Source organism: Gracilinanus agilis, chromosome 2 (assembly GCF_016433145.1).
Source record: "Gracilinanus agilis isolate LMUSP501 chromosome 2, AgileGrace, whole genome shotgun sequence".
NCBI lineage: Eukaryota > Metazoa > Chordata > Mammalia > Didelphimorphia > Didelphidae > Gracilinanus > Gracilinanus agilis.
Window position 1 is genome coordinate 573,461,976 of NC_058131.1, and position 27,907 is coordinate 573,489,882.

At 40.9% G+C, this 27,907-nt stretch overlaps 1 protein-coding gene across 1 annotated transcript in view; it reads left to right on the plus strand.

Moving 5' to 3' along the window:
• Positions 1 to 26,509, plus strand: part of UBAP1L (ubiquitin associated protein 1 like) — a 27,208-nt gene extending 699 nt beyond the window's left edge. The window contains exons 2-5 of the mRNA XM_044662421.1: positions 5,071 to 5,724; positions 8,002 to 8,211; positions 24,752 to 24,853; positions 26,375 to 26,509. Coding sequence (XP_044518356.1) covers positions 5,071 to 5,724; positions 8,002 to 8,211; positions 24,752 to 24,853; positions 26,375 to 26,509 — 1,101 coding nt within the window. The remainder of the gene's footprint in view (positions 1 to 5,070; positions 5,725 to 8,001; positions 8,212 to 24,751; positions 24,854 to 26,374) is intronic.
• The last annotated feature ends 1,398 nt before the right edge of the window (positions 26,510 to 27,907 follow it).

Consider the following 27,907-nt stretch of genomic DNA (forward strand, 5'->3'; position numbering starts at 1 on the left):
TCTTTCTTTCTTTCTTTCTTTCCCAAGGTAAGGGCTAGGTAATTGGGGTTAAGTGACTTGCCCAGGGTCACACAGCTGGGAACTATCTAAGACCATGGTCTAGATCTCTATCCCTGAGCCACCTAGCTGCCCTTTTCAAAAAAAATAATTTTTAATTGATGTCTTTTGTTTTTAACATCCTTCCCATAATTTCCCCTAGGATCCCTCCTCTTTCCTCCTCCCTTAAAGACATCCCCCATAATAAACAGTATTCTTTCTGGTTCTTGTTTAAGGTACTTCATCTTCTTTCAACTTCTGGCAGATACTCCTGGTCAATCCTTAGGCACCTAGTATGCCAGAAAGGCTCACCAATACTTCCCATTCTGTGCCTTCCCTTTCCTTTGTTCACCCAGGATGGTAAATGGATCTATATGTGCTATAATTTTGAGAGTCCCCAAAACTCCAACATCTTGGCCTTACCAATGTGGTAAGCCATTGGCAAACCTTTGGTGGATGCAATGAATACAGAAATCCCCCGTTCAGATTCAACTATGTTGCCTAAAATGGGGAACACATTGATCCAAAGCTGTATTGGTTGGCCTAGAAAGGCCCTCCTGACTCTTGGACCTGAGAGAATCTCTCAAGACAAATGTCCTTTGGAGGGAAGGAATTTTTTTATTTCCTGGACTGTTTTCCCCAGAATTCTATTTGTTTTGTTACAATTCTAGATATGGGAAATGAAAAATAGGCATAGGAAGAAGAAGGATAAAGCAATGGTTAGAGTATTAGAGTTGAAGGCCTTGACTCTAATAAAAAAGCAAATCATTTCAGGGGCAGCTAGATGGCTCAGTAGACAGAGAGCAAGGTCTGGAGTCAGGGTGCTGGGTTCAAATCTGACCTCAGATATTTCCTAGCTATATGACCCTAGGCAAGTCACTTAATCCCAATTTTAACCCTTACCACATTTCTGCCTTGGAAGAGATAATTAGTGTTGATTCTAAGACAGAAGGTAAGGAATTAATTTAGAAAAAAAAAAGCAAATCACTTCATTTCTCTGGGTCTCATTTTTCACTTCCATAAAACGAAGGGGTTAGATTGGTCATCTTTTAGACCCTCTGGGGCTCTAACATCCTACAGGGATTAGGTTTTGTGCCTGAGAAGGGCATTGTTGAACCACAAGGTGGAGCCTTTGGCCCATACCTTGGACATCATTGGGCTTGGACACGTCTCCCAAGGAAATCAACCCTTCTGATGTCCCCTGAGAATTTTATCCTGGGCATAGAACAATCCTTAGGGAATCCATGAATCTATCATCATTCAACAAGTATTACTAAGCTTCTTCGACCATGTCAGGGTTTAGCCTGGGCAATAAGGATTCAAAGGCAAAAGTGAAACAGTCTTTGACTCCAAGGAATTGACCATTTCTCTTTCTTCCCCAAATAAAAATCCCTTTGATTGACTTCTGATTGTCTTCACCTTCATCATCATCACTAGCATTTATGTTAGTGTGTTAAGATTTGTGAAATCTCTGTTTCTCTGTCTCTCTCTGTCTTTCTTTCTTTTTCTCCGTCTCTCTCTTTCCCCCCTTCCTTTTCCCCTTTTCCCCTTTTTTCCTTTCTCCCTTTCCTTCTTAAATTCAATATTGTGTATTGGTTCCAAGGCAGAAGACTAGTAAGGGCTGGACAATGGAGGTTAAATGACTTGCCCAGGGTCATATAGCTAGGAAGTATCTGAGGCCACATTTGAATCCAGAATCTCCCATCTCTAGGCCTGCTCTCAATCCACTGAGCCACCTAGGCACTCCTAGAAAGCACACTTTCAAAGAAAGGTATTTCGAAAGACTAGCCTTACCCAAAGTGGAAGATGATTTGACAAACACTCCAAGGCTCCAAATCTCCTACCCAGGGATATTCCACTATTATTGATTAATTTCTTTATTGTCCTCATTTTTATGTCTATGCATATTTAATGTCTTTATTTCCTGCATTCTTTATGTTAAATTTCTCCTGGTTCTTCTTTCTGGGATGGGCAATATATAAAATCTCTGATACTTCAATCTAAATAGATTTTTTAAAAAATAAGTTTTTATTATTTTAATTTTTATTACTATCACCACACTTTCTCCCAGTATTCCTCCTCCTTCCTCTCCTAAACAGCCATATCATCTAACAAATAACATTTTTAAAGACAAAAAAAGAGAGAAGAGGAAAAAATAAGCATAACTAACTGATCAATACACCACAAACTTCTGAAAGCAAACAAGCAAACACGTTTCCTCCTTCTACCTCTTGCCACCTCCTCAAAGGGATAGGATGAGCCAATTAATTTAATATCTTTTTTCCTCCTTCTAGGAGGGACTTTGGGAAGCAGGAGCACAGTAAATGTCTTATGGATTTAGCAACTAAAGGTAGTTGGGGAGGGACAGGAAGGAGAAGTGGAGCCTCTAAAAGCAAATTATAGTAAATTCACAACTATGGTACTTTACATCGTTATCTTTTGATTCTTGCCCAGTAGGGTGGAACAACAGTCAAAAGATCTGAGTTCAAATTCCATCCCCCACCAACACCCTTGCTTTAACCTTGGGCAAGTCACTTAATTTTGCAGGGTCCCAGTTCTTTATCTGTAGGTGAGGTTTGCCTCAGTAGTGTAGGAGTCATACTTCAAACTTTCCTCACATTGTAGTGAAGTGGAGTTATGTGCCTGCAATGACTGTGAGTTAGAGATACAGTGAAGAGAGGCTATAGACCAAGGGGCATGGTCTTGGGGAGGAAAATGCCCTTTCTTTAACCTTGGAAAGCCAGATGGTGCAGTGGATGGACTGCTGCTTCTAGAGTCGGAAGATTCATCTTGAGCTCTAATCTGCTCTCAGACACGTACTGGCTGTGTGACCTTGGGCAAGCCACTCAATCCTACTGGTCTCAGTTTTCTCATCTGTCAAATGAGCTGGAGCAGGAAATGGCAAAACACTCCAGTATCTTGGATACCACTGAAAACAAATGAACAAAGCAAAATTCCATGCAATCTTATAGAACTAATACTATGATGTTTTGGAAAGCAGAGGATCTGGATTCAAATTCTGCCTCTGCTAATTCTTACCTGTGACTTTAGGCAAATTGATGAACTTCTGGATTTCAGTTTTCCTGTCTGCAAAATTAGATTCCACATTCTCTAATATTCCTCCCAGCTATGATCCCATGATCCCGTGTGGTGCCCCATTTGTGTCTATGGTCAAAATATCTACTTCAAGTCAGCATAACTAAAAACTAAAAAAAAATTAGAGCTTCCTTTCTGAGTCTTAAAATATACCCATTTCTTTTTTTTCTGGGTTTATCTCTGTATGACTACCTCTCAGTGTGTCCCCTATATGTCTCTGATGTGTCTATATCTGCATTCTTTTTTTCATTTTTTTTAGTGTTTTTGTCTTTTTTTCTACTTCTTTTACCCTAGCCATCCCAACCATCCCTGTCTTCACTTTCCTACTTGGTTATAATTAGGGTATGAGGCTATTGTCTTTTAACATTTTTTAAAAATAGAATTCTGTGTACCCTGTTCTTAATCTTAAAAGTAGATGAATGGAATGTTTCTTACTTCTCTTTCTCTCAAAAGGAAAAAGCTGCAAATTAGTTTGCTTATTACATTTTTTTCCTCCTAAAACCTTTACTTTCTTTCTGTCTTGGAATCAATAGTAAGCATTGGTTCCAAGGCAGAAGAAAGTTAAGGGCAAGGCAATTGGGTTTAAGTGACTTGCCCAGATAGGAAGTATCCAGGATGGGATTTGAACTCAAGACCTCCCCTTTCCAGGTCTGGCTCTCCATCCTCTGAGCCACCTATCTGCCCTTCCACCCTCAATTCTAAGACAGAAGGGTGGTAAAGGCTTGGCAATGGGGGTTAAGTGACTTGCCCAGGGTCACACAGCTAAGAAGTATCTGAGGCCAGATTTGAACCCAGGTCCTCCTGATTTTGGCCTGGCACTCTATCCACTGTGCTACCCTAGTTTGGCCTGGCACTCTATCCACTGTGCTACCCTAGTTACCCTTTTTATTACTTTTGCTTCTATGATGCTCAGTTACTTTTTCTTTTCTTTTTTCTATTAGTCTTTACTATTCTGGGTGCTGGGATATTGAAGAAGGTGGGGGAGAATGAGGAAAAAGGAAAGATTGAGTATGTACACACACACACACACTTATACACAAGGTGCCCTAATGGGCATACCTCCAGCCATACTGGATGTATCTAGTGAGCTTGCAATTTCCTGAGGGGTTATGAATGTAGGTAATGTGTTCCCCACCGCCACTGAAACAGAAGATCTCTATTCTTTGGATCTAAACCACACCACCTTATTTAAAAAAATTTAAATAATATTTCCCCATTACACATAAAAACAATTTTTAGCTTTCTTTTTTTTTTGAATTTAGAAAATTTAATTAAATTAATTAATTTAGAATATTTTTACATGGTTACAAGATTCATGTTCTTTCCCTCCCTTCCCTATAGCCCTTCCCATAGCCAATGCGCAATTCCACAGGGTTTTACATGTGTCATTGATCAAGACCTATTTCCATATTATTGATATTTACATTAGGGTGATCCTTTAGAGTCTACATCCCCAGTCATATCCCCATCGACCCATGTGATCAAGCAGTTGTTTTTCTTCTGTGTTTCTGCTCCCACAGTTCTTCCTCTGAATGTAGAGTTCTTTCTCATAAGCCCCTCAGAATTGTCCTGGGTCATTGCACTGATGCTAGTAGAGAAGTCCATTACATTTGATTGTGCCACAGTGTATCCGTCTCTGTGTATAAGGTTCTCCTGGTTCTTTAGCATTCATTTTTTAAAATTTTTGAGTTCCTAATTATCTCCCTTCTTTTGACCTTTTCTCCTTCCCTTCCCCATCCCTGAGAGAGTATGTAATCCTTATATAGGTTTTACTTGTGTAGTCTTGTAAAACATTCCCCCATATTAGTCATTCAGAACCACACCACTTATAAAGGAACTGTCTTGGGGGGAGTAATGGGGAGGCATAAAAACATTTGAAATAACTTTGTCTTTTGGGATCTTTGATACTGGATCTCTCTCTTACTTTTTCTTCTGCAGTATGATTTTTCCCTGGAGAGAAAGGTGCTTTACTGGTTAGAGTCTGCAACGAGACAAGAAATGACTTCGGATAATGAGGCCCCTGGGATGGCCACTGCACCTCCATGTTGGCTCCTTTTGGTTGATGCATTGGATACATCCAGTATGGCTGAAGCTGAGCACCAAGAGGTCAGACAGAAGAACTCCACTCCACCTGGGAGTTGGAACTGTGAGGAGGATGGAACTGAGGAGGAAGAGGATGAAGGAACTTCTTCAACTAGTGAGGATGACAGTGGCCCCAAGGAGATGCCATTCCCCAGCACTCCCTGGGGTTCCAGGTCATTCCCTGAGAAAAGCAATGAAAGTTCCCCAGAGTCACCTACTCTAAATCGTCGGAGGAGATCTTTGGACATCTTCCACAATGTGAAGAATGAGCTGGAGGGAGTCCGAAGGAGGTTGTCATTACTGGTGCATCCACTGAGTCGGGCTGTTTCACCTGAGCGCAGATTGGCCGCCAAGTCCTTGACTTTTTGCCACCACTTCCGGAATAACAGGACGATGACCTCTACGGCCCCTGTCCTTGACATACCTCCCCCAAGTCCCCCACCAGTGCCACCAAGACCATCCACAGCTGGCTCTATCCCTCCCATCCGGAGTCACAAGCCCACGGTCCCAGTAAGGCTCAGATGAAATATCCATAAAACCTTTCTTCCCAATGTCCTTGACCACCCCATGTCCCCCTCCCCTCCCCAAATAAACTTTAATCCATAGTCATAGAGAGAAGGTGGGGATAAATAGTTCTGACTGCCAAATCCTAGGGCTTTTCCAAAGCAGGGGCTAAACCTGCATTAGCCAGGGCCAGATCTAATCAATCAAGCAAGCAGGAAACATTTGTTGAACCAATTCAATTCAACAAATATTTATTAAATAACTGCTATACACAAGAAAATATTCTGGGTGCCAGGAGGGAAGGGAGGGATATAGCATTTATACATATATACAAGGCATCCTAATAAGTGCAGAACTTAGCATTTTCTGTGAGTATAAACCACAGTTGATAAAGAAGACAAAAAAGAAATAGCAGTAAGATAATGCAAAAGATGCCCTAGAGGAGTACACAGTGATTCCTAAATGGATGGTATAGACAAGTGAGAAGAGCCAGAAGGAGAAAGAATACTTGAAAGAGAACTTCGGTTCAAATCCTGCTCATGTGACTTCTAGAAAACCATTTAACCTCTCTGAACTTCTTTCCTTACCTATGTAAAATGGGCACATTGTACTAGATGTATGGAAGGTCTCTTCTAGTTAGTTCTAAATCTATGATGCTATCTCTGATTTGGGAAATCATTATAGAAGAGGTGGGGCTAAAGCTGGACTACAGAGGATAATATATTAGTTGTAAGGAACAGAGTCAGAAGCAGCCTTTCCTACTAACAATTGCACCATCAATAAGTCAAGCATTTATTAAGCACCTAATATGTGTCAGGCACACAGTACACAGATATGGCACTTTAGAGGGTTATCATAAATAAATGTTTATTGTTTGATTGGGGGGTGGGGGTGGGGAAAGCTCCCTCCTACCTTCCCAGTCTTCTTGTGCCCAACTCCCTGATATATACTCTTCAGCCCAGTAACACTGGCTTCCTGACTCTTCCATGAGCAAGATTCTCCATCTCTTGAGGCTCAACGTATTTTCTCTGGCTGTTCCCTATGCCTGGAACACCGCTGGTCCTCCACTTCACCTATAGACTTTCCTGGCTTCCTTTAAGTCCCAACTAGAAAATGGGACTTTGCCAGCTTCTAGAGGAAGCTACTTTTTGTTACTTTAAAAAAATTAAATTAAATTTTTATTATCATGCAAAACACACTTCCATATTGTACTTAAAGGTTATCATGGTCCAACTCCATTTTCTAGGTGAAGAAATTATGGTTCAGAAAAGGAGGATTAAGGGACATAATTAAAGGCACAGAGCAAATTGGTGGGCAAGTCTTTAGGATCCCAGTCTTAGAATCATTCAGTTACACCATGTGAGCCTATCCAGGGAGCAGGCTCTAAGATGGAACCATAGTAGGAAGGAGAAGGGGGACAGGTACATGAATTCCCATCCAGGCCCCAATAACTGAGTCTGGATGTCTGGGGTGAGTCTTGTATGTATGGTTTTAGATCCAGTTAAATGTTTCTTTCTCCAGGTGACCCATGGAATAACTGAAATGAGATTTTTTTTTCATCTAAAGGAGGAGATGTTTAAAACAAAACAGATGGAGACTTTCCCAAGCCTTCTGTCTTCTGATCTTTATCAGTTCTGGCTACAGGACTGTTTGAGGTTTCCCAAGCAACAAAACAAATCATATTATTCTCAGTCTGTTGCAGAAATAAGTTGGCAATATGCTTTTTCAGAGGACCTACAGGGGAGTGAAAGGCAGGAGTAGACACAAGAGGGGAATAATCCTTTGCCTTTGTGTCCTACCCTTGGAGGAGACCAGGTTAAACTTTCTGCTTGACTTTACCCCCAAAAAGTTAATGTTCAGGGTCTGAGGAAGAGAAGAGCCTAATCTAACTCAGCAAGCCTTTTGTGACTGCCTACTTCATGCCGGGTGCTGTCCTTGGTGCTGAGGACAGGAGGGCCAAGATGAAACAGTCCTTGCCCTCAAAGAGCTTCCATTCTACTGGGAGAAAACAGCACTTGCACAGATCAGTCTGCTCACCAAATATTCAGAGTAAATGCTACCTTTTTTGCTCTAAGAAGAGACCAGGAAACAAAAAATTAGGATCAGGAAGGAGCCCAGATAAGAGATGGCACATGGACAGTGCTTTAGATACCCAGTGAGATTTGAAGAAAAAAAGAATTCTAGTTTCCAAGGAGGCCCTCCCTTTCCCTCTTCTGTTGTGGGTTAGCCTGTGAGTGGTCTCAGGGTGCCTTCCCCAACCTACCTTCTCTCCTTGTATTTCAGTCTCTGAGCCCATACTCCTGCCTCCCGCCTCCTCCTGGCACTCCAAGACCTCTCAGTTCCAGTAATAGCCACCCGGATTCCACTACTGAACTGCTGTCTGCCCTGAGTCAGGAGGAGCGAGACCTCATTGAGCCGGTGCTGGCTCTGGGGTACCCTCTGCGCAGGGCCATCTTGGCTCTGCAGAAGACAGGGAGACAGAGTCTGAGCCAGGTGAGTGATGGGATCCCAATCAGGTAAGTGAGACAGTCTGGACCAGGCAGGTGGTGAAAGCTAGGACAGGGAAATGATGCTTCTAGATGGTTTGAAAAGTCATTTACTTCAGTGGTTGAATTTAATGAATGTTTCTAAGCACCTGCTATTTGCAAGGCACTAGGCTGGTGCTGAGGATGCCAAAACAAAAATCAAGAACAGACCCTGTCTTCCAATAGCTGATATTCTTCTGGGAGAAGGGATACAAATGAACACAGAAGGAAATACAAAAGAATTTGAGCAGGGGAGAGAGCAATAATAATTTGGGAAATCAAGAAAGGCTTCCTTTAGGAGGTAACACCTCAATTGGAATTTAAAGGAAGCCCAGAATTCTAAATGTGATGGTGAGGAGCCAGTATATGCCAGGCTCGCTCAGTCCAAGGAATAGAACAAGGCCAGTATGGCTGGAATGTTAAGTGTGTGAAGGGGAATAATGTGAAATGTCTGGAAAAGTAGGCTGGAGCCCAAGTGGGAAGGGTTTTAAAAGCTAGGCTGAGGATTTTGAATTTCATCCTAGACAAAAATAGAGCGGCACTATACTTTTTTTTAACCCTTACTTTCTGTTTTAGAATTGATACTAAATATTGGTACCAAAGCAGAAGAGCAGTAAGAGCTAGGAAACTGTAGTTAAATGATTTGCCCAGGACCACACAGCAAAAAAGTGTCTGAGGTCAAATTTGAACCCAGGACCTCCCATCTCTAGACCTGGCTTTCCACCTACTGAGCCACTTAGCTGCTCCCATTATGGATTCTTGAGCAAGAGAATGTCACGATCAGACCTGTGTTTTAGGAAGATTATTTTGGAAATTGCACTGAGAATGGATTAGAGAGGGGGAGACTCTCCATCTCTTTCCTAACCTCTATAGGAAAGATAAACTGACCAAGCTACAACTCCACTACTGTCTTGTATGACCTAAGGCAGAGTCTTCATAGTTGGCAATGACAAGGTGGGAGAGACTGAACTGCCTTCAGGGAGCAATGAGGCAGAGAACATGTGCTTATAGACTCAGGAGGAAAATGAAGGGACTGGGCAGGTTTGTTGGCCCTTCCCAAGCTTAGGAAAGGAGCAACAGGTGGGCTTCACCTCCTGAACTGCACTGCCCACTGGCCTTGCCTGGCCTGGCCTCCAGAGGATGAATATACCAGGGCAGTTGAGAGAGAAGGATCTTGAGTTTCTCTGAAGTACATCAGGGTGGTTTTTTGGGAGATATGATTATAGTTGCTTGAGTGATTCCAAAGATAACAGGAGTTTACTGTCTATCAAGACACGTTTTATTATTGTTCAGTTAAAGCTTTTGTCCCTTGTTCAGTGTCAAGAACAAGATGGACAAACCCTGAGGGAATATGGCTTATGGAACCACTGAGTGTTAGAAGCAAACATCCTCCCAGCCTCCTCAGCATTTGAGAATTTAGGAAACTGAAGTCCAAAGAAGTTAATCACTTGCCCAAAGTCACACAGCAATTTAGCTCGTTCTTTTTATTTTTTATTAAACCCTTATCTTTTGCCTTGGAATTGGTATTGAGTATTAGTTCCATGGCAGAGATTAGTAAAGGTTAGGCAATTCAGTTAAGTGATTTGCCCAGGGTCACATAGTGGGGAAGCGTGTGAGGTCAGATCTGAACCTATAACCCAGAACTCCCATCTTCAGGCCTGATGCTCTACCACTGACCCATCTAGATGTCACTTAGCTTATTCTTTTTAAAATTCTGTTTTTCAACAGGCAATTATTTTTTCTTCCTTACAATTAAAAAGAAAAAAATCCCTTGCATAATAGCTGGCATTCATATAGTACTTTAAGGTTTGCAAAACCTTAAACTTATTTGATCATCACAACAATGTTTTGAGATAGATAATATAATCGTTATCATTTTATAAATGAGGAACTGAGGCACAGAGTGGTCAAGTGACTTGCTCGGGGCCACCCAACTAGTAAGCGTCTGAGGAAGAATTAGAATTAAAATATGTCCTGCACAATATTTACTGTACCACCTAGCTGTCTTGTAATAAATAAGTATAGTCTGGTAAGGCAAATTTCCATATGATATATGTAAAAAATGTATGTCTCATTCAGCATCTTGAATTCATCACCTTGATCAGTAGGTGGGTGGAATCATTGTTGGGAATTGAATTGGTCAGAGTCTTAAAGTCTTTTAGAGTCCTTTGTTTCTTTAAGGTTGTTGTTATATAAATTGTTCTCCTAGTTCTATTCACTTCTCTCTGCATCAGTTCATATAAGTCTTCCCAGATTTCTCTGAAACCATCCTCTTCATCCTTTTTTTCTCCCTTCCTCTTTTCCTTCCTTCCTCTTTCCTCCCTTCTTCTCTTCTTCTCTTCTTCCCTTCCTCACTTCCTCCCTCCCTCTGTTCTTCCCTTGAGCCCTCCCTCCCTTCCTTCTTTCCTTCCTCTCTTCCTTCTTCCCTTCTTCCCTTTCCTCCTTCCTTCCTTCCTTCCTTCCTTCCTTCCTTCCTTCCTTCCTTCCTTCCTTCCTTCCTTTCCTTTTACTTAACTCCTACCTTCTATCAAGTATCAATTCTAAGACAGAAGAATGAAAAGGGCTAGGCTATTGGCATTAAGTGACTTGCCCAGGATTACATAGCTAGAAAGTGCCAAGACCACATTTGAACCAAGGTACTCCTGACTCTAGGTCTGGTACTCTCTCTACTATGCTACCTAGCTGCCCTCTCTTCATAAATTTTTATGGCAAAATCATATTCCATTAGATTCATATACCATAATATATATCCCTTGAATAATGAGTACCTCCTTAATTTTTAGCCATAAGAGCCTTTTTCATCTTTCTTTGATCTCTCAGGGGTATTGGTCTAGTCTAGTAGAAAGTACTGCTGGATCAACGGATGTAAAAATTTAATGACTTTTTGGCAATAGTTTTAAATTGCTTTCCAGAATGGATAGACCAAATCCACAATGCATTAATGGGCCTATTATTCTGAAGTCCCTCTAATATTTGCCATTTCCCTTTTTTTAAAGTCATTTTTGCCCATCTGATAAGAGAGGTTACACTTTAGAGTTATTTTAACTTGTACTTCTTTATTTATTAGTGATTTGGAGCAGATTTTCTTATGATTATTGATAGCTTGGATTTCTTCCTTTGAGAAATGTCTGTTAATACCCTTTGATCATTTTTAAGTTGGAGAATAATACTTAACTTATTCTTAATTCTGAAGAAAACCCTACCTCTTCTCCCAATTTTGCCACCAAACATAATTCTTTTAAAAAATAGGCAATTGGGGTTGTAAATTGCCCAGGATCACAAAATTAAGTATCTGAGGCCAGATTTGAACTCCCTGTTCTCCTAACTCCAGGAATGGCACTCTATCTACTGTGCTTCCTAACTGCTCCTAAGCATAACTCTTTCAACTTTGGCCTTCCACAGTTTGTTGACTTTTCCATGCTATTAAGGATAGTGAAGCCTAACACTTCTCCTTCAGGACAGAGGAATTACCCCATAGATTCTTCCTACCCAGGGTAGCTTATTCAGCTTTTTAAAAAAATAATTGTTGTGTTTGTTTGTTTTTTAATAATTTCAGAAAGTATTCAATCCAAAATTAGCTTTGGACCATTTGAAGCCATCCTTTCCCCCAGCCTCTTAAAAAAAAAAAGATAGGCAGAATTGCATACCAACTAGAATTCTAAATTTAGAGTCCAAGATCTAGATTCAAATCCTATGGAGATCCTAATTAACTCTGTCTCTTGGCAAGTCACTTAGCCTCTCTAAATCCTATTTTCCTGGGAAATTATAATAGACCCTCTTATAGTTTGGGAAATACCTTGTAGAGTAGTTGTAAAGAACATATAAAATAACATTGTTGAAAAATTGACTTGTACCCTGCATCTTCTAACTTAGCCACAACATTGTTCCATATTACATATGGCTATAAAGGAGGGGAGATTTTATGTATTTTATATATTTATGTTAATTTAATTTAATTTTTTCCCAATTACATATAAAAAGTTTCCAACATTTTAAAAAGAATTTTGACGCTCAAATTCTCTCCCTTCTTCCCTTCTTCCTTTTCTCTCCCTGCTGAGATGGTAACTGATCTGACTTTACATGTACAATCATGTAAAAACATTTTTCCATATTAATCCTTTTGTGGAAGGCAACTTGAACAGAAAAATTTGAGAAAAAAGTGAAAAAACTTTGCTTTGGTCTAGATTCAGACACCATCAGTTCATTCTCTAGAAGCAGATGGCATTTTTATCAGGAGTCCTTTGGCATTGTTTTGGATCTGTATATTGCTGAGAATTGCTGTTATTCACAGTTGTTCGTTGTACAGTATTCCTGACACTGTGTACAATGTTCTTTTGGTTCTGCTTATTTCACTCTGCTTCTGTTTGTGTAAGTCTTTTCCAGCTTTTCCACTATAATCATATACTATAACTTAGTTTTTCCCTGATTGATGGATATTCTCTCACTTTCCAATTCATTGCCCCCACAAAAAGAGTTGCTTTAAAGATTCTTGCACATCTAGATCTTTTTTTTTTTTTTTAATCTCGTTGGGATACAAACCTAGGAATGGTATTGCTGAGTAAAGGTTTTATAGCCTTTTAAGAATAGTTCCAAATTGTTCCTCAGAATGGCTGAATCTTTTCACGACTCCCCCAAAAGTGCATTGGTGTCTCAATTTTCTCACATCCAGGGGCAGATTTTAAAACACAAACCCAAAGTGTTGGCGCCCTGAAGAAGCTCCTACTTGAGTCAAAGTCAAGTTATTTGGAGCCTTTTGAAAAGACAAAAAAATCATTATGAGAGTGGTACAAAGTTAGTTGGGAAATGGAGGTACAAAGTTAGGATATTAATAAAAGGAAAATACATAAATAAACAATTTTTTGAAAAAGATTCATAAACATTTACAAAGTTTGAAGCTTCACATAGATATGTGAAAGAGGATTAGAAGTCAAATAGAAAACTTTGGAATATTCCAAGAAAAAAGGTTATATAATGATGGATAATTAAGTACAGAAATCCATTGGGTCCTTGCCATTGTTCTGCCTACAAGGTAACCCAGGAGAAAGTCAATTTCCTAATGATATTTCAGGATAAGCTTGCCTACCCAGAGGCCTTTGCAATAATGACAAATCCTCAAAAACACAACCAAATAAGATGGACCTAGAATCCTGATTCTGCAGTATATAAAATTCTTTGAATACCTTAAATTGTTTTATAAAAATGAACTATTCTTGGCATTATTGTTACAAAAGATCATTCATTCAGTCACATTCATTAAGGGTCTTCTAAGTGCCCAACTGCTTTAGGCAGTTTGATAGCATCGTGGATAGGGTGATGGGCCTAGACCTGAAGTCAGATTTGACCTCAGACATTTCCTAGCTGTGTGACCCTGGGCAAGTCACTTAACCTCTATTTGCCTCAGTTTCCTCACTTGTAAAATGGGGCTAATTATAGATCCTATGTCCCAGGGTTGTTGTGAGGCTCAAACAAGATAGTATTTGTAAAACACTTAACGTTCCAGATAATCAGCACTAAATAAATGTTAGCTATTATTGGGTGCCATGTTGGTTGGTTACCACGGGGAATGATTCATGGTCCTCAGCCTTTAAGAAACTTACAGTCTTGCTAGGTCACAGTACATATACATGAAAAGGATTGTTGTAAGACTCAAATGAGCTTTTCTATATATTTATTTTTATATACTATTATATATTATTTATTTATGTGCTTGGCACCTTAAAGTGTTATATAAATGCTAACTAGCTACTCTAATATGACAGATGCCTCAAGGTTGTAAATGACAACTCGCTAATGATTGAGATGGATGATAAGAGGTACAGGGGGTCGATGAGAGGAAACATTACTGTGGAATATGTTGCTGAGGAAAGATTTCCCAAAGGATTGGAAGCACTTGAGTTGAGCCTCAAAGCAAAGGAAAATAATGATTCGGACAGGCAGGGATCAATAGAGCATAGGTGCTCCCTCCCCATCCTACCTCCACTCACATCATTTAACTCAACAAACGTTTATCATGCACCTCTTGCAAGGTGATATGTTAGGAGCAAGGTAGAGACAGGCAAGATATCCTGGTAAGTGTTTAACAGTCACATCTCCAGAAATATGTACCCGGGACACACATTTGAGTTTAACTGGCATCATTAACATTTTCTCCATCACTTTCTTAAGTCTAGACAATTAAAACAACAAATCAAGCCCTAATTTGTTGCAGTTCCCAAGGTGTAAGTGTTCACACTGAAGATTTATTTTATTTTTAATTTTTTTTTTAATAACCCTGACCTTCCGTCTTGGAGTCAATACTGTGTATTGGCTCCAAGGCAGGAGAGTGATAAGGGTAGGCAATGGGGGTCAAGTGACTTGCCCAGGGTCACACAGCTGGGAAGTGTCTGAGGCCGGATTTGAACCTAGGACCTCCTGTCTCCAGGCCTGGCTCTCAATCCACTGAGCTACCCAGCTGCCCCACACACTGAAGATTTAACAATGGCTCTGAGCCTGTTTGAGTTGGCTCCAGCACACAAGGATGAAAAGGAAAGAGTGAATGTATATTATTTTATAACATTCAATAATGAATATTAAATTAGTTTATTTTTCTTAGAATTTGTTTTTGTGATTCAGCCATTTCAGTCATGTCCACCTTCATGCCCCTATTTTTGTTTTTTTTTTAGCAAAGATACTGGAATGATTTGCCATTCCTTCTCCAATGTGTTCCCAATTTTACAGAGGAGGAAACTGAGGCAAACAGGGTCAAGTAACTCTCCCAGATTAACGCAACTAGGAAGTGTCTGAGGTCAGATTTGAACACAGGAAGATGAGTCTTCCTGACTTCAGGGTCAATACTCTATCCACTGAAGGCAGACAACTGCTGCCATTTGTGGGAGTAGGTCCAGGAGGTAAGAAACCACCCCCCAGGAGGACACCAGCAGCATCCTCTAAACATTCCAAAGTTCCAATCGTTCTCCTTTCCCTCTGACCTCACCCCATTACTACTCTGCTGAGAAAGGAAAATTCATAATCACAGGCAAAATCAACATGTCCAGCTGGGTGCCTCATTTCCCCCCTATTTTAAAAATTATTGAACTTAACTAACACCCAATAGAAAACATGTCCATATATACAACAGAATAAAAAAAGATTGCCCATGAAACTGCAGATCTCTATTGCATATAGTTTGCTTTTCTTTTTAAGTATAAAACAGTCTCAACCAGCTTTCAAAGCTGTCTTGCTGGTTTGTGCTTCCTTCTGGCCCTCTTTCTTCTTTTCTGGGTTAGTATAAATGTGGGGTCTGGCACAGAGGGGACCCCATCAGCTTGCTTAGGGTAGCATTCCTACACATGAAAACATACTGTCTAAGCAAGCTAGTGTGCCATTTTACAAGGTACCAGACCCCCATTATATATATATGCATACACACATACATACATCATATATTTTTATATATACATTATACATTTTATATATGTTTATATATACCCATTATATATTATATATTTCATATACACAAACATTATATATACCCACTATATATACTCATCATATATTATATTTTTATATACATTATATACTATCNTTTCAAAGCTGTCTTGCTGGTTTGTGCTTCCTTCTGGCCCTCTTTCTTCTTTTCTGGGTTAGTATAAATGTGGGGTCTGGCACAGAGGGGACCCCATCAGCTTGCTCAGGGTAGCATTCCTACACATGAAAACATACTGTCTAAGCAAGCTAGTGTGCCATTTTACAAGGTACCAGACCCCCATTATATATATATGCATACACACATACATACATCATATATTTTTATATATACATTATACATTTTATATATGTTTATATATACCCATTATATATTATATATTTCATATACACATACATTATATATACCCACTATATATACTCATCATATATTATATTTTTATATACATTATATATACACATATATTATATATTTATATATACACATATATTTTATATACCCCTTATATGTTATATATTTATATATACCATTATATATTATATATGCATATTCTCTATACATATATACATGTGTAATAAATGACCCAAAGATCTTCTCCTCTTTTGGTTCAACATTTTCTCCCCTCAAAATTCCATCCTTATACATGATATTTATCTATATAGACATTATATATTTATACATACCCCATTATATATTCTATATTTTATATATACATATTTTATCTATCTATGTACACACATGTACACACACACACATATATATGTATATATATATGTATAGTGATCCCTCACCTATTGTGGGAGTTACGTTCCAGAGACAACCCCCTACCCCCATAGGTGAAAATCCACGAAGTAGTGGCTATATTTATTTTATTATTTATATGCATTTAAGGCTTTATAAACCTTTCCCAATCTCCTATAATCCTTTTCCACATTCTTATGAACTTTTCCCACACTCTTAAAAATACTTCATACGCTCTTAAACACTTTCTACACTCTTAAACCTTCATCATTTTATGAAAACTTCACAAAAACACAACACTGCAGAGCAACACTACATGCAGCTATCAGATGTCGATATGAAGTGGACAAGAAGAGATGCTGAATGTATGGGCACAGTGTGGGAGAGCAAATAGACTGATGCTACAGTCACTGAGCCACTCAGCACCCAGAATACAGAACACAACGCCATGGTTGGTCGCTTTTAATCCCATCAGCCAATAGTGTGCTGAACTTGTGCAAGCGGTAGTGGCGTACTGCATTTCCATTGTTACAGTACACAAAACTCTGTGATACAATTATATATATATATATATATTTAAAAACCCACGATACCATGAAGCCGTGATAAGTGAACCATGATATAGTGAGAGACGATTGTATGCTAAGTATTAATTTCAAGGTGAAGAACATCAAGTGTTAGGTAATTGAGGTTAAGGGACTTGCCCAGAGTCACACAGCTAGGAAGTGTCTGAGACTAGATTTGAACCCAGGATCTCCTGACTCCAGACCTGGCACTCTATTCATTGTGCTACCTAGCTGTCCCACCCCCATTATATTTGTTAAAAGAAAACAAGATGCCACAATGGCTTTTCCTTTTTTTTTTTTTTTCCTGTCCTTATCCTTTCCACTCCCTGGTGAAAATAAAAGAAAAATAGTGCTCTTGTAGAAGGCAGCTAGGTGGTACAATGGATGGAGCGCTGTGCTGAGAATTGGGAAGATGAGTTCAAATGCAGCCTCATATACTTACTAGCTGTATGAACTTGATCAAATTACTTAACCTCTGTTTGACTCAGTTTCCTTAAATGTAAAATGGGAATAATAATACCACCAGGGTTGTTGTGTGGCTTAAATAAAATAATATTTATAAAGTGCTTAGCAGAATGCCTGACATATAGTAGGCATTATATAAATGCTAGCTATTATTATTAAACAAATATGTATATTATCATATAGTGCTTTATTATTAAACAAATACATATAATGGAGCCAAACAAAATCCCAATCAGGTCTACATAGCCAGATCCAGTGAAGCGAACGTTTGTGAGCATCCGAGAAGCAGGTTCTACAGCTGTAATTCCAAATCTCTGATACTAGATGATAACAGATGAAGTCCTGGAACATGTCGGAGCAGCCATAGGGTGACTTGCTGTGACAGCTGCTCTTGGGAGAGCGGGGGACACTGACGCAGGGCTGCCTAACCTTTCCTGGTCAGAGGGTCGAGGAGAGAGAACTCAAAGCCCGAATACTTGAAAACGTGCTTTTTTCAAATTGTGCTGGAACTTCCGGCCAGAGGGAAGGAGAACATTTTGTTTCCAGCTTCAGGCCACAGTCAAAGAAGGCATTGCTCAGACTCCAGATGCCCGTCAGGACGGAACGTCATTCTGTGACTGGCTTCCTTTAGAAGGGAGATGGAGGGGGCCAGGGAGAGGTTTGTGAACCTGCAGCACTAGAGAAGGGGCAGAGAAAGTGAGGCTCTGGAGAGCGAAGTCCTGCCAAGGGAGGGAAGAGAAAAGCCAGGCAGCTAGTGGTGTTCATTGCAGATAAGAAGATGTTAAGACCTGGGGAGAGCAGGGTGGCCAGCTTGCATCCATCCTGAGGTGGACGGAAAAGAGGGAAAGGGATGGCATTCTTACCATCTCACATGTAGTCTGAATATATGTTACAGATTTGATTCTTGCCAGTCTCATCACAGAAGCAGCTGTGGTCCAGTGGTTAGAGCCTTGAGTTAGGAAGACCTGAGTTCAAATTCGGTCTCAGACACTTCCTAGCTGTGTGACTTTGTTCTAGTCACTTAAGTTTTGTGTGCCTAGAAGTCAACCATAAGTTGCTCAGTGGAGAGAGTCCTGGGTCTGGAGTCAGGAAGACTTGAATTGAAATCAGGTCCCCAGATCCTGCCTAACTATGTGACCCTGGGCAAGTCACTTAACTTCTGATCACTTGGCAGATGGATCCATCAGAGATGGAAAGGGCAAACCACTCCAGTATGTTATCAAGAAAATTTCTGTGGATAACCATGGGGTCATGAAGAGTCAGATAAGACTGAAGAACAACAGTCCCACCATACAGTTCATTTCCCTGACACAATCTATAAGCATTTCCCTTTTTCACCTTTTTGGGGAAAGATGACCCTTTGTAGCCTGTGGGACTCCATCTGAGCTGGTCCCACCTAGAGGTCGAAGATTAATGTAACATTAATAACAACATTTTAAAAAGGCAATTATAACAATAGCTAGCAAGTATGTTTCCTTGCTAATTGATATACTTTGTCTTAAAAAAACCACAAAAATGATCAACCCTTACCTTTGGTCTTAGACTCAATATTAAGTAGGCAGTAGGTAGAAGAGTGGTAAGGACTAGGCGATTGGGGTTAAGTGACTTGCCCAGGGTCACACAGCTAGAAAGTGCCTATGGTCCGATTTGAACCCAAGACATGGCTCTCAATTCATTGAGCTACCTGGTTTGCCCTGTCCTAATATTTAATCTCTGTCTTAGTTTTTCCACCTACAAAATGGCATTAATAATGGCGTATCTATACCTCTCTATGATATGCAAAGTGCTTTACAAATATTATCTCATTTGATCTCCACAACTCAGTGAGGTAGATGTCATTATTATCTCTATATTGCAGATTAGGAAACTGAGGCTGAGAGAGATTAAACATTAGAAGGACTAGGTATGTCAGTTGACAAGGAAATCTATTTTGATAATAAATATTTTCTTTCTTCTCTTTGTGCAAATGCACTTTAAAAACAAATACTTACAAGCAAACATCCCTCATGAGATGTTGTGGCATAACCGATAAGAGTGCTGAATTTGTCTCAGGATATTTCTATCCTACCTCTGTCATTTACTAGCTTAGGTGTCCCTGGGTAAATTACTTAAATCCTCTCAACCTCTGTTTCTTTATCTATAAGATGGGATTAATGATAGCTATAATCCCTACTTTAAAGGACCTTTGTGACTTTCAAGTGAGAAAATGTATGTAAAGTGGTTTGTGAACTTTAAGTTATTAAATAAATATCAGTGATTAATTTTGGCCTCACTATAGTAATGAGAAGAGAGAGAATTCATCCTGGCACGTAGGACTCAGAGGTTGAATTCCTACATTCCCACTTTCCTCCCATCCTGCCCATAGGCACATATTCAACCCTTTGCACAATAATTGTGTTTGTATCTATAAAATAAGACACAGTTTTAAGCTTTAATGGCTTGAAACTGCACTAAAATTTATGGAAGGAGGAAGCAGGTAGGTAGCTTAATGGATTGATAACCAGGCCTGAGATGGGAAGTTCTGGATTTGAATATGACTTCGGATACATCCTAGCCGTGTGACCCTGGGCAAGTCACTTAACCCTCATTGCCTAGCTCTTACCACTCTTCTGCTTTGGAACCAATACATAGTATCGATTCTAATATGGAAGGTAAGGGTTTTTTAAAAAACACACAACAACTTATGGAAGCAGCTAGATGGCAGCTAGTTTGAGAGCTGGGAATGGAGTCAGAAAGACTTGAGTTTAAAGCCAGCCTCCGATACTACCTGTGTGACCCTGGGTAAGTCACTTAACCCTATTTGCCTGAATTTCCTTATCTGTAAAATGAGCTGGAAAAGGAATGCAAACCCTTTAGTATGTTTGCCAAGAAAAATCCTTAATGGGAAAAAAAATCTTTAATGGGATCACAAAGACTTGGACATGATCAAACAATAAGACTTGTATATTTGATAATAGGTGTAATGGGGAGCCATAGGAGTTTATTGAGTAAAAGGAGAGGAAGTCAGACTTTAGGGAAATCACTATGAGATTAATGAAGAATAGATGGGAGTTGGGAGAGATTTGGGGCTAGAAAAGCAAACAGAAGGAAATTATAATGGTTCAGAAGAGAGATGATGGCAGTCTGAATCAGGAATAGAAAGAATAAGATGTGTGCAAGAGATGTTGCAGAGATAGAAAACAAGATGGCAAAAGATTGTTGATGTGGAATAAATGAATGAGGAGTTAAGGATGACACCAAGGTTACAAGCCTGGGTGACTGGGAAGATTCTGGAGCCCTTGGCAACATTATGGAAAATTGGAAGAAGCATAGGTAAGAAAAGAAAGAAGAATTCTGCTTTGGATGAGTTGAGATGGAGATGCCTTTGGGACATGCAATATGAAATGTCCAATAGGAAGTTAGTGATGTGGGTCTAGGGTCAAAAGGAGAGACTCTACCCCAAGAAGCTTGTGGTCTAGTTGACTAATTGACCCAAAGCTGGGAAGGAGAGCTGATACATTGAACAACTTGCCCTGCCCCCCAAATCTTGGCAGGCTAGATGATGAATCTAGTAGGATGAGACAAATTGGCATTGTGTAAAGTCTTCCACTTAGATTCAAAAAGCCACCTCTGCAAATATAAAAAAAATAAATATGGTGGAAGGAAGAGACAGAGTCAGATGGCAGTTTGTTTAAAAAAGTCTTTAGGTTTTAATGGCCTGAAAGCTCAGGGTGAGTCAACAGCATGATAAGGCAGCCAGAAGAACTAATCCAATCTGGAGATGTTTAAGACCGTCATAGCTTCCAGGAACAAGGAGGTGATAATTCCTCCCTATCCTCTGCCCCATCAGACATCTGGTGCATTGTGTTCAGTCCTGCACAGCACAGTTTAAGGAGAACATGAATAATCTGGAGACCATCCAGAGAAGCAAAACCAGGATGATAAAGGACATTTTCCCCCCATGTCCTATGAAAACAGGTTGAAGAAACTGTAAATATTTAGCAAGAAAAAAGAGAAAACTTAGTGGGGATAGTGATAGCTATCTTCACGCATTTAAAGGGCTGGCACATGCAAGGATTCATTTTGTTCTTTTTGGGCCCAGAAACAAAGGGCAGAAGCCTCGGATCAGCAAATTCAGGCTAGAAATTAGGAAAAAAAAACTTCCCAACTGTTAAAGCTACCCCAGAGTAGAATAGAATGCTCTGAAGTAGCGTCAGAAGGGACCTCAGAGGCCATGTAAATCAATCCTCTCTTTTTATAGATAAGGAGACTGAGGCCCAAAGAGGTTTATTGCCTTGTCTTAAGTCAAAGGCAGAATTTGAACTCAGGTCTAGTACTTTTCCTTTAAAAAAAAAACTTTACCTTCTGTCTTAGAAATGATACTAAATATTGATTCCGAGGCAAAAGTGCGGTAAGGGTTAAGCAACTGATGTAAAGTGACTTGCCCAAGGTCACATAGCTAGGAAGTATCTGAGCCCAAATTTGAAACCAGGACCTCCCATTTCCAGGCCTGGTGCTCTGTCCACTATGCTGCCTAGCGATCCCTCAATACTTCCAGTGTAACTCATATGGAACTCACAAAGTGGGTTTTTTCCACTGTAGATCTTTTAGTCGGGGTTTTAAACTATCTGAAGGGTTTAATATGGCAGGAATTTCTTTTCAGGGTATGAATTGAACTAGGTGGCTTTGGAGGTCCCATCCAATTCCAAATTCTCAAATTCTATAAAAGACAGACACAGGAATACACATACAAATAGAATTGCCCTAAGAGCAAAGCTAGAACTGACCCTCAGTGCTTTAAGGGGAAAAAAGGAGGAGACTAAAAGATGGAGAGGTCCTGGGTGCTGGGGTGGTCCGAGATGGTTTCATGGAAGAATCAGGAGCTGAGCTGAGCTTTGAAATATATTTCAAAGGATTCTGTTGTGGAAAGGAAAAATGGAAGGAAGGATCTTCTAGGTGGGAGACACTAGGCATAAAGCATCCCATTTGGCAATGGAAAGGAGAAAGCACAAGGCATGTTCAAATAATGATAATAAAAATGTAGTGCTTATTTATGTAACATTTTAAGTTCGTGTTTTAAGTTTAAGTTTATATAGCACTAAATATAATGCACTCTATATAGCACTTTGCAAAGGACTTTACAAGTATATATTTTTTTCTTTGTAACCATTTCGAGATATAGGTGTTATTATTAGGTAGGTGCTATTATCTCCATCTTACAGATGAGAGAACTGAGGCAGACAGAAATCAAATGACTTGGCAAGGGTCACATAGCTATTGTCTGAAGCTAGATTTGAACTTCAGTTCAGGTCTTTCTAATTTCAGGTCTAGCACTGGGTCACCTAACTGCCTCCAAGAATCTCTTTCTCACTCTTTCCTCTTCCCCTCCCTCCCTCCTCCTCCTCCTCCTCCTCCTCCTTCTCCTTCTGTCTCTACCCCACCGCACTCCCCGTTTCTCTGTGTCTCTGGTTCTCTGTCTCTCTTTTTCTATCTCTGCCTCCCTGTTTCTGTCTCTTTCTCCATTTCTGTCTCTGTCTCCATCTTTGTCTCTCTGTGTCTTTTTTTTTCTCTGTTTCTCTACCTCTTTCTGTCTCTTTCTCCTCTGTTTCTCTCTGTCTCTGGCCTCTACCTCTACCTCTCTATCTCTGTTTCTTTCTGTCTCTCTCTGTCTTTCTTATGTTTCCAAAAATTCCATGAGTCTAAGCTTATTTCTCATTTAAGGCTTCCATAACCTTATCCTTGGCTTCTTCAAAGACTGGATCAGATCTACAGGATCAACAGGAAGATGATTTCAGCCCTTGAGTGGGGCTGGAAGTTCACCCTTCTCAGTTCCCGGAATCTGGCTACTCCTACTCTTGTGGAGCTGGCATAAGGGTCATAGGCTCAAAGACACAATGTTGAAAGGGACACTAAAGGCCATTGAGTCCATCTTACAGATGAGAAAACTGAGACTCTGAGAGGTTAAGGACTTGTCCAAGGTTCTACAGCTAGTAAGTGTATAAATAATGCAAGATTTTAATTCTTAGGTCTCTCTAACTCCAATTTCTTACCTGCTCAGCTATGCTGCCTCTCTAGGGGGTGATGAAAGGACCCAAACTGACTCAAGAACTAGGGACCTCCTTAATCTGGAGCTCAGCAGTGGTGGGCTCTCTTCCCAAGCAGGTGGGGAAAAGAGGTAGACCTCAGTCTGTGGAGGTTCCAAGAGATTCCCCCAAGAGAGCGTGTGCCATAGATAACACCCAGGGATACGCTGGTAGATGTTAACAAGATTCCAGGGGTGGGAGGTGGGAATGTATGCAGGACATACTTTTCAATTTAATCAGATTCATGAACATTTTCTCCCTCGTCTAGACAATCAACAAAATAATAAATCAGTCCCTGATTTGCAACATTTGCCAGTTTCTAGGGTGTAAATATGCATTCTGAAATTTCACAATCTATCTGCTCTTCTGAACCAGCAAAAAGTGATTCCAAAGAGGCAGCCAGCGGCTCAGGGGTTGGAGAGCTGGGCCTGAAGCCAGGGGCAGGTGGTGGTGGGGAGTCTGCCACATCTCAGACACTTCCTCGCTGTGTGACCCTGGGCAAGTCACTTAACCTCAATTGCCTCATCTTTTCCACACTTCTGCCTTGGAACCAATACCCAATACAATTCTAAGATGAAAGGTTTTATTTTTTCAAAAAGTGACTCCAGGGCAGCTGGGTAGCTCAGTGGATTGAGAGTCAGGCCTAGAGACGGGAGGTCCTAGGTTCAAATCCGGCCTCAGCCACTTCCCAGCTGTGTGACCCTGGGCAAGTCACTTGACCCCCATTGCCCACCCTTACCACTCTTCCACCAAGGAGCCAATACACAGAAGTTAAGAGTTTAAAAAAAAATTAAAAATTAAAAAATAAATTTAAAAAAAAGTGACTCCAACAGAGCCTGGACAATACTCAGAGATGTCCAGGAGGGCTGACCACAGGCTGTGCCCTTCCAGAGAGGGGTGCCAAGTTAGAGATGCAGATAAGTGAACTCAACTCAGGGCTGCTGAGGTAAATGAGGGCCGGGATTGCACACTCAGGAAGCCAAGATTCTTGTCCCAGGCTCATTTCCAACAATAATTTGCCTTGAACCAGATCCTTACAATTCCAGAAAAATCCTCCCCACTGCCTTCCCCTCACCCCTTTTCCCACTTCCAACTGAGCCAGTCCCATCACCCAATCGCCCATGGGTCCCCGCTTCCCTCACACACTCCCAATACCCTCTTGCAGGCCCTCTAATTGTTCTTGTCTCTGTGTCTTGCTTCCTGCTACAGTTTCTCAGTTACCTGGGCACATGTGATCGGTTGGTGAAGCAGGGTTACTCGGAGAGTCTGGTGGAAGAAGCCATGGAGATATTTCAGTACTCCGAGAGCAAGGTCAGGCAAGGCTGATGCTCAGCACAGCTCTATCCTCTGCCTTCGAGGCCCATTCAAGCATTCCTTTTTTCTGCTTCTCCATCCTGACTCCTTCGGTCTATGGTTCTCTCCTGGCTAGGAAGGACACTCCCTGCCCGAGGAGGGCCTTGCCAAAGCCTGAGCTTGGATGGTTTGGTGCCCAGAGTTAGGGGAATGTCTGAGGAGACGGCGATCCTGGCTCAGCTGGGACACTCGCTCTGCCCAGGCAGGATTTCATGAAGTACAGGGGAGCCTGGGGGGTGAACACAGGAGGCAGGGTCAAGAGGGACAGGAAGGCAGTGATGAAAGGGCAAAGATACTACAGATGGAAGGAGAAAAGGAGTTTATTGGGAGAAGTGATAATGAGAGGATGAATTTTACAGATGGGAGATTATAGATGAGAGGCAAGGGGGGCAGCCAGGTGGTACAGTGGTTAGAGCACTGGACCTGGATCCAGGACCCAAGTTTAAATCTGGCCTCATTTACTAGCTGTGAGGCCCACGGCAAGTCACCTTACCCCGTTTGCCTCAATTTCCCCATCTGTAAAATGAACTGGGGAAGGAAATGGCAAACCATTCTGGGATCTTTGCAAGGAAAACCGCAAATGGAGTCATGAAGAGTCAGACACAACAGAAAATAACTGAACAATAATAACAAAAATGGAGAGAGGTGATGTAGAAGAGTGGAAAGAGCAATGCCAGTTACTCTGAAGACCCTCTCAAAAGGTCTGCTTTCTTTCCTTCTCTACTCCCAGCAGCAAAGGTTGAACTGTTCCCTCTCCTAGCGCTGCTGCGCCCATGGTCAGACTGTCTGTCCTCAGTGCCATTGCCCTCCTAACCTAGCTCAGCTGTTTTTGGCCAAGAAGAAAATATTCTTAGTTATGTTTTGCCTGGCCTGTTGGTGGTTGCAGCCTAAATCTAATCTTTCTCAAACTCAGGAGGAGGCGAACACAGAGGGGAGCAGACAGAAGGGTGAGAACAGAAAAGAGAGTGATGGATGGAGAGATAAATGAGAACAGAAGACAAAAGGTCAAGTGGAAGAAGAGTAGGGGCAAAAGGAGAGAGAAGCAGAGAGGTTTGATGGAAAGGGTAGAAGGCGAAAGGTAGGGGCAGAGGTAGGAGACAGAGGAGAGGGAAAGTCAGGGTTGGTTTGTTTTTTTGCCCAGGATGGACTATTGCTTTTCTACTGCTAGATGGGAAGTGGAGATCTCACTATGTGAAAGAGGGAAGTATCCTGGGTTTTAGCTATTCTGATGTACCTTCTCTTAGTCAAGGAAAGCCAATTCTTTGCAAGTCTCCAGGGATCTAGGGCAACATATGTGTCTAGTGACAGGACACCTCTTCCCTGACTAGCAGCCAAGTCTGTGCTGTTCCTGTCCCTATCAAAGACCTTCTGTTCTGTATGGACTGTGGGGAAAAGTAGCAGCTGCTCTGGCTCCTGGGTTGCTTCATTTCCTGAAGCAGAGACTCACCAACCTTTCCCCCTTTCTCTCTGGCATCACAGGCATCGGAGTTTCTGCATCTCTGGGAACAGTTCAGTGACATGGGCTTCCAACAAGACAGGATCAAGGAGGTCCTCCTGCTTCATGAAAACCACCGGGAGCATGCCCTGGAAGAGCTCATGACTCGGGCACAGTGAGGAGTCATACTGAGGCTCTCACCCTGATGAACTCTTGGGGAAAAGGGGCCACTAGGCATTGGGTCATCAGTATGCCTCTAGCTAGGAGCAGGAGAAGTAGGGCTTTTCCTTTTTAGAAATGTATCTCCTACTGCCTGGCTGTGTGACCCTGGGCAAGTCCCTTAACCCCCATTGCCTAGCCCTTACCACTCTTCTGCTTTGGAACCAATACATGATATTGATTAGAAGACAGAAGGTAAGGGTTAAAAGAAAAAGAAAGAAAGAAAGAAAGAAAGAAACAAAGAAAGAAAGAAAGAAACAAACAAACAAACAAACAAACAAACAAACAAAAACAAACGTATCTCTTGAGCCTGGGAATTCTGACCCAATGTATGAGGGTGGGCTTGGCCTTTACCCCCAGGTGTTTGCCCAGGCTGATGCCACTCTCCTGGCATCCCAGAATTAGAAACAAATTCAGTGTCATAGATCCTTGTAAAAGCCTCGGGAGGGCTCTACCCACTTGAGACAGTATGATATAATAGAGACAGGATTGGTATTAGAAACCTTTGCTATTTACTACCCATATTATCCTAGGTCACTTAACCTTTCTGGGTCTCAGGCTACCCTTCTATCAAATGGGGATGCTAATATATACAACTGCTTGCCTCATAGAACTGTTCTGAGGATTAAAAGAAATGGCATCGTTAGAGAGATTTGCGAACTTTGAAGCTGTAGAGCAATCTAAAAAGTAATTATCGCTCATCAGGGAAGTTCACTAAATTATTACCATTCTGGGAAGTTCTCTGCATTTCTGAGGTAGGAGACATCTTAGCGATCCATCTAGACGAATCTTCTCATTTTACAGATGAGAAAACTGAGAACAAGAAAAGTAAAACAAACTCAGGTTCTGATCCCCTCCAAGTTCTCATCAGATTCTTTGTAGGATCTTAGAGTCAGAGCTAGAAGGGAATCTAGAGATCATCTAAACCAGCAAGCCATGGGCCCTGGCCTGTCTCCACTTGTTCTTGTAGGTACAGCAAGCTAAGAATTGTTTTTGCATTTTAAAATAAAGTTTTATTATATCTTAAAAATGCAAAAACTATTCTTAGCTCATGGGCTATACAAAAATAGACTTACAGCCCTCTGCAGAATATCATGTCAAGTCAACAAGCATTTATTAAGTACATTACATATATGGCTGCTTGGTAGCTCAATGGATAGAATGCTGGGCCTGAAGTCAGGAAGCTCTGAGTTCAAATCTGACCTCAGACACTTCATAGCTGTGTGACCTTGGAAAAAGTCACTTAACATCTGATTTCCTGATAAGAGGATCCACTGGAGAAGGAAATGGCAAACCACTTCCAGTATCCTTTAAAAAAAAACAACTCCATGGATAGCCATGGTCCATAGGGTAACAGT